The sequence below is a fragment of the Mus musculus genome, chromosome 13 (genome assembly GCF_000001635.26).
Source record: "Mus musculus strain C57BL/6J chromosome 13, GRCm38.p6 C57BL/6J".
Lineage (NCBI taxonomy): Eukaryota > Metazoa > Chordata > Mammalia > Rodentia > Muridae > Mus > Mus musculus.
Window position 1 is genome coordinate 21,126,390 of NC_000079.6, and position 14,171 is coordinate 21,140,560.

At 39.2% G+C, this 14,171-nt stretch overlaps 1 protein-coding gene across 1 annotated transcript; it reads left to right on the forward strand.

The window, feature by feature from the left end:
- Nucleotides 1–6,387: 6,387 nt before the first annotated feature.
- Olfr263 (olfactory receptor 263) lies at nt 6,388–7,341 on the forward strand. Its single transcript, NM_010984.1, has one exon. The coding sequence runs from the start codon at nt 6,388–6,390 to the stop codon at nt 7,339–7,341; it is 954 nt and encodes a 317-aa protein (NP_035114.1).
- Nucleotides 7,342–14,171: the final 6,830 nt, after the last annotated feature.

Sequence of the window (14,171 nt, forward strand, 5' to 3'; positions counted from 1 at the left end):
AGACACTGAACCACCAACCAGGCAACATACATGAGCTGGTCCAAAGCTCCTGACACATATGCAACAGAAGACTGCCTGGTCTGACCTCAGTGAGAGAAGACACATCTAACCCTTGAGAGACTTGAGGCCCCAAGGAGTGGGAAAGTTTGGAGAGGGGGTGGGATAGGGGTGGGTGGGAACATCCTCTTGGAGATGGGGAGGAGGAATGGGATGAGGAATGGTCAGACGATGGACTGGGAAGGGGAAAAACAACTGAACTTTTAAAAAAGATTAAAGAATAATAATTAAAAATAAAAAAAACAACATCCTTGGCCATCAGGAAATGAAAATGAAAGTTACTTTGAGAACCAAGAGTGCCGTCCACTGTCTGTCAGGTTATGCATATACTCTCTCCAAACATTGTGCACCCACTCAAGGGTTCATTTCAGCAAAGCATCACCTGCCCTTCCACCAGACAGCTTCCAGATGTCATCTTACACATGTCAGAATGTGTAAAAATCAACCAAACAAGAAACAGCCCATGATGGTGAGGATGTGGAACAAGAACACTCATACTTGCCTGTGAGAATCAATCTACCACAAGACCAAGTATATCACTCTTGAACCTATATCCAAAGGATGTTTCATCCTACCACAAAGGCACGTGCTCAACTATGTTCATTGCTGCTCTCTTCATTATAGGCAGAAATTAGAAACAACCTACATGTCCATCAAGGGAAGAATAGATGAAGGAAATGTGGTACATTTACACAATGGAATATTACTCTATCATTTAAAAAACCCACAACATCATGAAATTTTCAGGCAAATGGACACAACTAGAGAAAAATCATCCTGAGTGAGGAGGTATGAGACCCAGATAGACAAATGGGCTCAGTATCTGTTCAGCCATCATCAGAAAACCTTCCTGTAGGCTTAGATTTTTAGAAGCCTACTTTAATCATTGTTCTTGCTTCAACCTGCCTTCTAACCCACCACTCACCAGAGGTAGGGGAAAAAAGGTTAATAGGAAACAAGGATTGTGGACGTGTTTAGAAATAGTTCTCTGGGACTATTTCAATCTCCATTGTCAGCAGTCCAGTCCACAAGCAAAACACCAACCATGAATTTGTAGAAACAGCTCAATCCAGAAGAAACTGAGACCCTGCCAATTAGCACAAATCCTTGGAAGTGTCAAGAAACAGCCAAAATGCTATCTTTTCTTATTTCTCTCCACAAATAAAGATCAGCAAAGAAAGCAAGGGAAATCAATTCAAGACTGCCATTAGCAAAGACCAAGGGCAATGAAGCCCAACAATGACCAGCAAGGAGTTGCAATGTACCGTCCACTGTCTGTCAGATTACGCTTATACTCTCTCCAAACATTGTGCATCCACTCAAGTGTTCATTTTAGCAAAGCATCACATGCTTCCACCAGAAAAATATCACATGTCTGCTTCAGCAATGCATCCTCTCACATGACTGCTTCATCGAAACATCCTCTCAGTTTCCAGGGGAAAAAAAAATCACATGATACAAGTGAGTCTCCAAAGAAACCAGAAATTTCCACTTCAGCTTCCCTTCCCCTCAGATGAAAAAAAAAAAAAGTATAGAGACCCCCAGCCAGACATTGCAGAGTGAGAGACTTTGAAACACTCAACCCTAAATGGAATAAATGCCTCCCCATTGAGCTCAGTGAACCCTGTAGAAAAGGAGATGGAAGGAATGGAAGAGTCATAGGGGGTCGAGAACACCAGGAAGGAAAACAAAGCACTCTAAATCAACATCATATGAACTCACAGAGACTGAAGCAGCAAGCACAGGGACTGCATGGGTCTGCACCAGGTTCTCTGCACTTAGTTTATGGCTGCCTGTTTAGTGTTTTTATGGGATTCTCAAGAGTGGAAACGAGTAGGTCTCTGACACTTGTACTCTCTTGAGCTCTTTCCATTCTTTTGGTGTGACTTGTCAAACTTCAAGGGGATAGGTTTTTTTTTTATCTTATTGTATTTTATTTTATTACTACTAAAAAAATGAGTGAGCAAATTAAAGAATGAAAATCTACTCACTAAAGAAACAGTTAACAGTGGTGCTGTTTTTATAGTCGCTTGGAAAAGGAAAATCAGTTTTCTCCATTGCAATGGAACTGGGTATGTCAACCACTATAGGGCAGATCTCATGTCCAGAAATAGGTGACCAGCAAATAAATAATGGACTTCACAGTTTTTGTGTGTTTATGCTTCTATTTCATTAGACTCTGGTGGCTTTTGTTGTGGTGATTGGTTAGTTGGTTCTATATTAGGGTTATGTTGTATTTTGTTTTCTAGGTTGTAGGTATTTTCTTCTTGTACTGGGATTTGGATGTGGTTTTGTTGGTGGTGGTTGGTTTTCTTGTTTGTTTTGGTTTGACTTTCTGTTGTTGCTTTGGTTTTTGTTGAAGAATTTAAAGTTGGATTCGTAGGGAAGAGAAAGGAAACTGGATAATTTTTGGCAAGGGAAGAATATAATCAAAATATATTTGAATTTAAAATTTGTTATAAAAAATTATAAAATAAAAAGGCAAATAATCTAAAGAATAGATCATAAAATATGCACATATCATATATAAAACCATAAAGGGTTGAAATGGAAAAAGATAATCTCAGGTGTTTTTATCAAGTATTGGTATCAGCTTTCTCCAAACTGATAAGAAGTCAGCATTATTGCACCACAAGGTGCCTCAATGGTTTGAAATCATAAAATATAACTTTTATTTGCATGGTTACTGTGTACCAAGCTTTAGTGTATTGTCATATGTTTCAAACTTACTTGATCTTCATGATAAAACTTTAAGAGATGTCCTTTTACAATCTAGATATTAAAATAAAGCACATGGAGTTAAGTAACTGTCTCAAGTTGATGTAACTGATCATGGGAACCACAAAGGCTTCAAGCCCAAAACTCTGCCCATGATTGATCCATCAAAGCAATACACTGGAAAGTAGCCCCTTCTGTGAAGACGAAAACAGTGTAAGTTGTTTTCTTGCTCGGTGACAAGAAGCCATTCACATGTGATCATTGCCAATTAATTTGTGTCCTTCTATTAAAGTAATTCTTGGCTACATGGAACTATAATTTAAGAAAAATAATATAGCTGATGATTACAAACTAACTATAAAAATCTTTGAGTTCTTACTTGTCTGGACCTTGGGTTAAATAAGTGTCCTGTGAGACAACAACAAACCTAACAATAAAAGGCACTGCTACATTTAATCATGACTCATGGTTGCCAAGACAACAGGATGAAGATGCAAATATAATGGCCCTGGACTTGCTGCCTGGAGCTTTGCAGCACACACCTTCTCTTCCAGAGCCAACAGTTCCGACCCTGGGTATCTGGGGAAACCACTGAGACTTAGAAGAGGGAAGGACACCTGACATTGAAAATGAGATGCCTTGTTTAAGTTCATCTGCTCAAAGCAAACTTACTCCTACCATCAATGTGTGCTGTCATGATAAGGTCGTTTTATACAGGTAATTTTTGTCATAATCTTAGTTTTCCAAATGTACATGAACACACTTTATTTGTAATGCATTCATAGCCTAGAAAAAAATTCTGAAAATATATTCTTTAATCCTCTGTCCTTCAGCTTTCCTGCATGCCCTGCAAGTTTTCCACCCTTAAAACTCACTTAGTAAAATATCAAGGCGATTGTGCCAGTGGTCCATTGCCTAGCCTTTCCACAGAACCTCAGGGAAGTCAACTGAAGGCTGGTTTTCTGGGCTTTCTGACAATACTGGAAAGATTTATTCAGTGTTCCTTCTGGATTATCTGGTGGGTTTACATATCTCTCTGCAATCACAACACATATCCACTTTCTTCTAAAGGTAAAGGAATTGAGGAGAGCCAGTGACAGCTGCAGCCCTGGGCTGGAGTCACTTAGGCAACACCATCAGGATAGCCTCCTCGCAGAGACACTACCCAGAGATGAAAAGACAGCCTCAACCCTGGAGGGAGAAGACTGAAACAGCCCTGCTCTCAGCATCCTGGACCCCAGCAATGGAGAGGTAGGATGTCAGGGACCTTGTACAGATAAAATTATCTTTCATTCATCTGATACTTATCATCACCCCTTAAATAATGTCACACAATATAAGACCAAATTTCTGTGGGAAAATAAAATAACTGTACATGATTGCCCATTGTTTAGACTGTGTTTTTTTATTGAAAATGGATTCTTCTCTCATAAAATGCATTACAACCACAGTTTCCCCTCCATCCACCCCTCCAAGAGTATTTTTTATTTGTTAAAAATGACAGATAAATATGTTAGTGCATATATCAAATATAGTGGATAGAGAAAAGAATTTCACAGATCATGCCTGCTTTCTTAAAGTTTACCAGTGCTTGGGAGAATGCTGGACAATCTTAATCCACATTTTTCATGATTATAAATTACCTTTATACCAGTTCTTGTGCTCCTGAGTTATTCTAAGCTGCACACAGTTTTTAGTCATTTGATTTTTAGACTCTTCAAACAGGGGTTTGTATTGTTCCCAAATTTTTTAATGGAAAACTGAATTCAGCAGTTTTCTTACATTTTTCTGGTATCACACAATAAACGATTGAGAGAGATGAGACATAAATAAAAGATTTAGTTTTAAGGGAGGAAACTTATGTGCAACATACTTAGAAGAAAAGAAATAGTCACAGAAAGAACATTCAACTCTTGAATGTCGTTGAAGTACCACTTAGAAGTAAGCAGCCCTTTATAGTTTCAAAGGTCAGTGATAAAACTGTATTACATCTTCTGTATACAACCAGGGAAGTGGGGATAATATTTATAATAGAATCATGAGCATAGTATAGTTCTTTAATAAGCACCTCCTTCACCCTGCCAGGGAATGCAACAAGGCCTATTGAAAAGGGGGACTGTCTAAATATATAACAAGAAGGTTGATTCAAAACACACTAGGCTACGGGGCACAGAAGTGGATGGTTAGAGCATCACATTCAGAGAACAGTTTCTGTGTTCTATTTTGAGGTTTATGCATTCATACTAGAAATTCAGACTGAGAACAAGGCCAGAGAAGTCGCTGACAGTAAGGTCAGAAGGTACACATGAAAGAGAGCGAGTAATTCATGATCAGCTGAAGCAACCAACACTTCAGCTCAAAAATGGTCATAACAATATGTACACATTGCCTACCAAGGGGAGAAAAAGGTTATTAAAACAACAGGCACCCCAAGCTCACCTTCCGGGCTTATCCCAAGAAGAGGATTTTGTGCAATTTGCAGGTGTCACACAGTCAATATCTCTCTTCTAAAATTCAAACTCTTGAACACAAGTTCTTTGGCTTCGTGTCTATTGGCAGACTTTAAGAGTTCTGCATACATAATCAATGAAAGAGAAAGGATGTTTGAGTTCTAACGTGAGCCTGTTAGTGACGCTGAGTGTTAAAAGATACACTAAAAAAAATTTTCCAAAAAGAAGAAGATGCAGAGCTTTACATGGCAATGACCTTTGAGATACTTGAAAAAGGAGAAGACAGTGCATGTGAAAATTGGTGTGCAGGATATGAATAATAATGTTTACACAGGTACCATAGCATGCAGGTGTACAAAATATCTTCTAAAATGTTATTACTTCTGAAATCAGCTGATGCGTGTTAAGCACATTAGAGAGAAGAGCTTGGTGAACCCAGTGAAAGTGTGATGGCAAAACACAAAAATCGAGACAAGGTATCATACTAGTTTCCATGAGGGTGACAGTGGCTGAAATTTTTTAAAGTGGGATATATAAAGTATACTTTTCTATTCAAACTTATCAGACTTAGTAAGAAGAAAGACTGGGCAGATGAAAAGATAGACAAGCCTGGGAAAGCTTCTAGGTCACTTACACAATGAACTGAGCACCAAAAGCTCTGAGAAACAGAATGAGAAGGACGAGGGACACTTTTACTTTCAATCTGACTTCAACAAAAACCAATAAATTTTATACAGGACTTCACTGACCAAAGAGGAAAGTATCTCCACTATGCTCTAACTACCTTTTCAGAAACCAAAGGGTCAAGTTATGTTTACAATCCTATCATTTCCAAACTTTAAAATATGCACATGAAGACTTCCAGATATAAGAGACCTCTTTCCAAGGTCTCTTAGAATAAAAGAAAGTCAAGTATTAAACTCATTTGCATTTAAAGAATCTTCACCAGGTACAAGAGAAGTTGACTATAATAGGCAACTTGTAAACATTAATTCTTTCAATTATTAACCTAACTTCTTCCACTGCAGCTAATTCTGTATCTTACCAGTTACTTCCATAGGCTAACAATTTATTTCTTGTTCTCCTTGTCACCCTGCCCACTACTTTCCCTCTATCTCCCTCTCTTACTCTTCTTACTGTAGATTATAAACACTGAAAGACTATGGACCCAAGCAATTACAGTACTTTGCATGTTTTTATCCTGCTTGGATTCTCTGACCACCCTCACCTGGAAATGATCCTCTCTGGAGTTGTCACCTTCTTTTACATTATTACACTGGTGGGTAACACTGCTATAATTCTTGCATCCCTCCTGGATCCCCATCTCCATACACCAATGTACTTTTTCCTCAGGAATCTATCTTTCCTGGATTTGTGTTTCACAACAAGCATTGTCCCTCAGATGCTGGTTAACTTGTGGGGACCCGAAAAGACCATTAGCTCTGTGGGCTGTATTGTTCAGCTCTATGTGTATATGTGGCTGGGCTCCATTGAGTGTCTGCTCCTAGCTGTCATGTCCTATGATCGTTTCACAGCTATTTGTAAGCCCTTGCATTACTTTGTAATCATGAATCCACGTCTATGCGTCAAGATGATAGTCATGGTCTGGGGTATTAGTTTGGCCAACTCTGTAATATTATGCACACTCACTGTGAATTTGCCTCGATGTGGACACAACATCCTGGACCACTTCCTGTGTGAGTTGCCAGCCATGGTCAGGATAGCTTGTGTAGACACGACAACAGTTGAATTGTCTGTTTTTGCTCTAGGCATTGTCATTGTCCTTACACCTCTCATCCTTATTCTTATTTCCTATGGCTACATAGCCAAAACTGTGCTCAACATGAAGTCAAAGGCAGGGCAACAAAAAGCAATGAATACCTGTGGATCCCATCTCACTGTGGTCTCCATATTCTATGGAACTATCATCTACATGTATCTACAACCCGGTAACAGGGCCTCTAAGGACCAGGGCAAGTTCCTCACCCTCTTTTACACCATCATCACTCCAAGTCTCAACCCCCTCATTTACACCCTAAGGAACAGAGACATGAAAGATGCACTGAAAAAACTCATGAGGTTTTACCACAGATTTGCCGAAGTAAGGAGAAACTAGAAGTCATGGAAAAGTATTGGAGAGAACAAAGCAAAAAGGAAGTTGTCTGGTTCAGATTTGAATAAGGAAAGTAATCCTTAGATTTTAAAGACCAACTGCTGAAGTAATTCTCACATACAGACCTCTTGTGGATGCAGACAACTTGGAAGATTACGTAGATCTTCCATGTTTCTAACCATTAGCATATTCTCAGGGAATACATGTCACTAAGAATCTGTTTGGTAAAATGTAACACAAAGAGGCTCTGAATGTAAACTTGAATGCATTTTAATTTATTTCAGAGCCCCCATGGAATCTGCTGTGTCTCCTTGTATAGTTTCATTGGTAATGCTCACATACTCTAAAATATTGACCAAAACAATTCCATGTGCATTGCATTTTATACAATTAAATAACAGTATATAAGCAATTTGCAGTGTTCATTTGTCTGTCTGTTTTTGAGACAGGATTTCATGAAACTAAGTTAGTCTCAAATGCCTTATATAGCTAAGGATGATCCTCCTGCTTCAACCTCCCAAGTGCTGGGATTACAAGCATATACCACCACACCCAGTATATGTTACAGGCATATACTACCACACCCAGTCTGTGTGGTGTTGGGGACTGAACTCAAGGCTTCATACATGTTAAGCACTCTACAACTTATACTATATCTCTTGACCTATAAATAATTGGTATATTTAATCTTTTGTGATGTCATCCAAAGATGTATTCATATTTGGCTCAGTTAATGTACTATGCATGGCAGTCATCATCACTGACCCTACATGATGAGTGACTTCTTCCATCTTTGTTCAATGAAACTTATCACTAATATCATTTGCAACTGTCTACGACTTTCTCTGAGATGAGAGAATGAATGGGCACAAATTAATGTGCTTTAAAAGTGATAACACAGGGCAAGGGAGACAGCTCAGTAATAAAGAGCATTTGCTGCTCTTCCAGAGGACCTGAGTCTGATCCCCAGCACCCACATGTCAGCTCACAGCTGTCTGCAACTCTATTCCAAGGGATCTGATGTTCTTCTCTGGCCCCAAGGGCACAAAGCACACGTGTGGTGCATAGCCATCTTTTCTGGCAAACACAATACATACATTAAAATAAATTTAAAGGTGATAATGCAAGCTTGCTTATTTCTCATTCATCCATAAGAAACTATATTCCATGGTTATCTCAACTTTAATGAAAAAAAATATGATCAATTTGACAGCTGTTAGAATTTTGGCATTTGTCTGTGAAGTTTGCATGAGTCTTTTAAGAGGTGTTGCAATGTTTAGATTGATGAAATTTCACAAGTAAACAAAATTTTATTTCCATATATCATGGCATGTATCTCTTGTGGAAAATAGTATTTCATTTAAACTTTGATATTTCCTATTATTTTATATCCTTCTCTAAAAGCTCTCTTTCTTATACTTTCAATAAATCATCTAGGCAATGGTGGTACACTTTTAATTCTAGCACTTGGGAGACAGAAGTGGATGGATCTCTGAGTCCAAAACCAGCCTGCCCTACAAAAAGAGTCACAGGACAGCTAGGGTTACACAGAGAAACCCTGTCTCAAAATATATATGTATAGATTGATAATTTCAATAAGCCAAGATGAATTTAACAGAATACCTTGATGAAATCTAAAAGTGTCATTTTTTTCTCTAATGCTTTATAATTCTGAAAATGTAAAGAAGGAAGAGTCATTGGATTATTGCTTACTTGGCCAGTCAATGACAGTATAAAACCTCACATAAAATACAGTAGTGCACTATAGGATAGTGTGAATTTCTTCATCTTCTTCTTCATATCTCTATCAAAGTTATTTTCAAAAGATAGTTCACCACCCAACAACAGAGATGGCAAGTTCTGTGGGATGAATATAATCTTACTCACTGTTGTATTTTATAACCTTTCCCCAAACTTGCAAGGTTTGTGAGTAAGGAAGTTCAATTATATAATAATCACTTCTTAGTTTCAATAACTAAACATACAAAACATATAATAGTTATAGACCTCCAGAAGAGTATTACACTGCCAATCCAGAATTGTCTGCATATGTGTCTAATTTTCACTGCCCTTTGGTTGGCCTTGTCTGCATTTAGACTAGAAATTAAGTTAATATTGCAGATTGTTTTTAATTATCTGAATTTAGGAATTTAGATCATTGAAGAAAATGTATCTACTTAATTGTTATTAAATGATAAACTTCTAGCAATTAATCAATGCTTATGAGAGCTAATCAACCTGATCACACATGAATAACCTATGTTTGGAGATGTAAGTGTCAATAAATAATAATGATAATTAAATAGAATTTTCATTTTAATAAATTGCTTTTTGAACAATGAGTCGTGTCAGCATTCATGAGATTTGCCACAGTGGCAAAAGCTCCACACCATAAGATCAACACTTTTAAAAGCATAAATAGAAATTAAAGGAGAAAAGATGGAGAAGACAAGCACTAGATTACAAATCAGACCAGATTTAAATCTCACATTTTCCTTGATTAAAAACAAAGATCTCAGATATAGTACTCACCTGTCATACTAGCACTGAGTAGGTCAAGGCAGAGTTGAGAGTTCCAGAACTACCTGGATTACATTGTTAGCACGTCTCAAATAAAGAACAAGAATAGAACAGAATCTAATCATGCAATGTTTCTAGGCCTTAATTTCCTAGATTTAAGATGGTTTGTAAGCATGGCTTTACTTTCTTCTGCTGACTCTTTCACTGATTCACTACATTTGGACTCGTGATTTTCATCTCTTCTTTTACAGAGATTAAATCCATCCAGAGCGAACAGTAAAGGGCTCTTCTGAGTGTATGGAGACACTCGGCAGGCTTGCCAAAAGGGGACACTGGTGGTGTCAGTGTCACAATTGCTTCCAAGGATCTTAAAGTTAGCAAATAACAAATAGGACGAATCTAAGTTAATGTGCGTCCTGTTTCTTGCAAAATGGAGGAGTGCATACATAAACTGTGGAACCAGGTTTTCTCTTCACTGAAATACAATTATATCATTTCATTGGCCCCTTCTCTTTCCTCCATCTAAACCCTCACATACCCATACCCCCCCTAACTACCTCTTAAGCTCATACATACATACATGCATGCATACACACACACATCATCATCATCATCATCCATTTAGTGTTGCTTATTTGCATGTGATTTAAGAGCTGAACAATTGGCATTGACTGACTAGTTAGGCATTGGCTGACTAGTTAGGCATTGGCTGACTAGTTAGGCATTGGCTGACTAGTTAGGCATTGGCTGACTAGTTAGGTGGCTCACCCTGATAAAGACTAATCCTCCTGCTTTTAGGATTCCATAGTTGACTATAGTTTTTTGTTTAGAAGTGCAGCTCTATGATATTGTCTGCTTCTGTGTTAGCATGTCTGTAGGCATCATCCTGTTTAGGCAGGTCCTGTTCATTTCATGGGTTTAGTTTCCCTGACATTTCTAAGAGACACAGTCTCATAGACCCTTGCTCCTCGGGCTCTTCCAGTCTTTCCATTCCCTCTTCTGTTATGTTCCCTGAAACTTAAGTATAGGAGTTGTGTTATATATGGGTCACTTGTGGCTAGGAACCCCATGACCACTTGTTTTGACCAATTGTGGTTTTCTATAATGCTCTCAGTCTGTTGAAGAGAAGTTTCTCTAATAAGAAATGGGTGATACACTTATCTGTGGATGTAATGGCAGTAATTCCAAAGCAGTTAGGAATTCTGTTAATTTAGTAAAGCAGTGAGAGTATGTCCTCCTCTAAGCTCCAGAATCTTGCTAGCCCTGAGGAGATGGCTAGGTTTAAAGTAGCAGCTGTGACTTCCTTCCTGTTTATCTGGTCCTAAGTCTAAATAGGTTCGCATCAAGATATGAGTGGCACTATTTACACTCAGAAATAAATACCTTACCACGTTGGTCATTGTTGTGGATCACAGCTATCACAGCAAGGTGAAGCTACTGATTGGTTCCTTCCCTTGGAAGCTTTTGTGGCGGCTTCCAGTACCGTGAAAGTCCTCAAGAAGGAGGATCTCAGGTCATGGGAGGCTCCAACGTTCTGAATATTGTGTTCTTCATCAATAGGGGCTTCCCTTCAACCTCTTAGAGGCAGCTAAGAGCTCCAGCAATAACTCATATTGCTTGAATGGACATATCTCATGCTTCTCTGTGGCTTTAGTTTGTCAGTCTTTAGGGTAACATTTTCTGCCCAACTGGTAAAACATCATTTAAACTGTGCTACACTCTCTGGTCGAGTCAACTGGACAAGCCGAGAGGCTTAAAAGTCACTCATGAGGCAAAAGAGTTTCAAGGAAGCTCTCCTCCTGGAGTCTAGCGTTCCCTACCCATACAGTAATCTTTCATTCCCGCGTTCCATTCCCGCGTTAGTCTAGTGTATGGATCCAAGTGCTCTCTTTCAATATTTTCCTATCATAAGTGCCTTTTAAGATTGAATTCTGACATAGCTAAAGCCGTCCGCCAGTGTTCCAACAGTCCTAGTTCGTCCTTAGCAAGACCTTGGGCTTGGAATTCAGTACTGCCCCTGGTATTACACTATCTCTTTGAGTAAAAGTTAGGTCACTGCCCTTCACAGGAATTTACCATCACTAAGGAAGAAAGAAGTTTCTGACCGTAGGAGAAACCAGAATAGATATTTAGAATTATAGCTGAGTTACACCTATATACAGGAATTTACAATGGTTTAGGAAGTAGATCCAGCTGTGGTTTTAGAGTATTGCATTATTCATGAGATGGTTAGCTAGAACGGAACTCCCTAGTTAGAACCATGACTTGGGTGTGAAAGCCCTTGCCCTAGGAGTGAAAAGTTCTCACACCTGGCTTCTAAGACTATAGCTGACCTTAGATAGGGCTGACTCTGTCTCAGTTATTTTATTGCCCAGTTCCTGCCAGTCTTTGCGTTTTCATTTCCTCTGTTCTGTGTAAGAGTCATTAAGCATCCGGTTACCTCATTTGTACCTTGTGGGTATGTCACCCAACTACCTTGTCTTCTGCATTAAAAGTCTGATGTTCGATTTGAAAAATTACATTCAGATTCCACACAAACTCTCCTGCGTGTGTGTCTGTCTGTCATTCATCCACCCTTTGCCCACCCGCGTCGAGAGACCCCGTTCCACGCAGACACAGGGACCCGGAAGGTCTGCGGCAAAACTGTATATGTATATGTATAGACATATGAATTTTAGGTAAAGAAGAAATAATTCTGGCTGGAGAGGTGGCTCAGCCATTAAAGGCTACGCCCACAACCAAAAATATAAGAAAGAATAATTCCTTGTAGCTTTTTCAAACATCTTTACTGATATTTTTCCCTTCTATCTTCCTCTCCTTCTATATTGAACCCTCTGTTTCCTCCTAAAGCCCACCCACATTTTTCCCATTTTCTCCTTCATATAACCTGTATCCTATTCCTGTGAAAGTTAGTCCTCAAGGAGGAGGATTTCAGGTCATGCCATAATTCTGTTTTTATATGATTACATGGTATTCAGTTGTGTACATGTACCATATTTTCATCATTTATGTCAGTTGTAGGACAGTTAGGTTTTTTTCCTATTTCTTAGCTATTGTGAATAGAATAGTAATGAAGACAACTAAGCAAGTATCTGTGGAATAGGGTATTGAGTCCTTTACACATATGCCAAGGAGTGGTATAGCTGTGTCATAATGTGGCTGCACCAGTTTGCAGTCTCACCAACAGTGAATGAAATTTCCCCTATTCCCCACATTTAGGGTTGGGGATCAAGACAGGGTTTCTCTGTGTAGCCCTAGCTCCTGGTCTTATTCTGTAGACCAGGATGGCCTCAAACTCAGAGAGATCCACCTGCCTCTGCCTCCTGAGGGTTGGGATTAAAGGTCTGCGCCACCTCCCACTCCACCCCAAGATTCCCACATCTTTTCCAGCATTTATTGTCAGTTGTTTCATAGATTTTCACCACTGTGACTGGAGTAAGATGAAATCTCAAAGTTGTTTTGGGGCATGTTGCTTTGTTTTGATTTTGAAACATGGTCTCTATAGCACACAGACTGTCCTAGAATTCATGGTGTAGACGAGGATGGCCCCAAGTTCTCAGAGATCCACCTGCCTCTGCCTCCTGATTGCTGGCATTTATGATGTACAACACCCTTGCTAAGGGTGACAAACCCAAGCTATTTCTTAACCACTTTTTTCTGGAACTCCCTCCCCTTGTTCAGAGCCATAATCCTTTTTTTTATTTTTAATGAAACATTTGTTTGTTTTGACACTTTGGTTTCTTGAGATCTTTATTCTGAATATTAATCCTCTATATAGCTGTATAGCCGGCAAAGAGTCTCTCCCACTCTTTGGGCTTCTCCTTTATTATATCTTTAGCTATGCAGAAGCCTTTTAGTTTTACAAGGGTCCACTTCTCACTTGACATCCTTCATTCCTAGGTAAATAGAGTCCTATTCTGGAAGTGCCTTCCTACACCTTTATCGTGTAGGCTTTTGCATATGTGGAGGTCTTACCCAGTAATTTCAGTGTTTCAAGTTTCACTTTGAGCTTTTTGGTCCTTTTGGAATAAGGTGCACTTCTCCTTCTTTCTCTTTCCAGCTCCTCCTCCTCCTCCTCCTCCTCCTCCTCCTCCTTCTCCTTCTCCTTCTCCTCCTTTTCTTTCTCCTTCTCCTTCTCCTCCTCCTCCTCCTCCTCCTCCTCCTCCTCCTTCTCCTTCTCTTCTTCTCCTTCTCCTTTTTTCTTCTCTTCTTTTTCCTCCTCCTCCTTCTCTTCTTTTTCTCCTTCTTCATCTTCTTCTTCCTCCTCTTCTTCCTCTTCCCCTTCTTCCCCTTCCCTCTTCTTATTCCTCCTC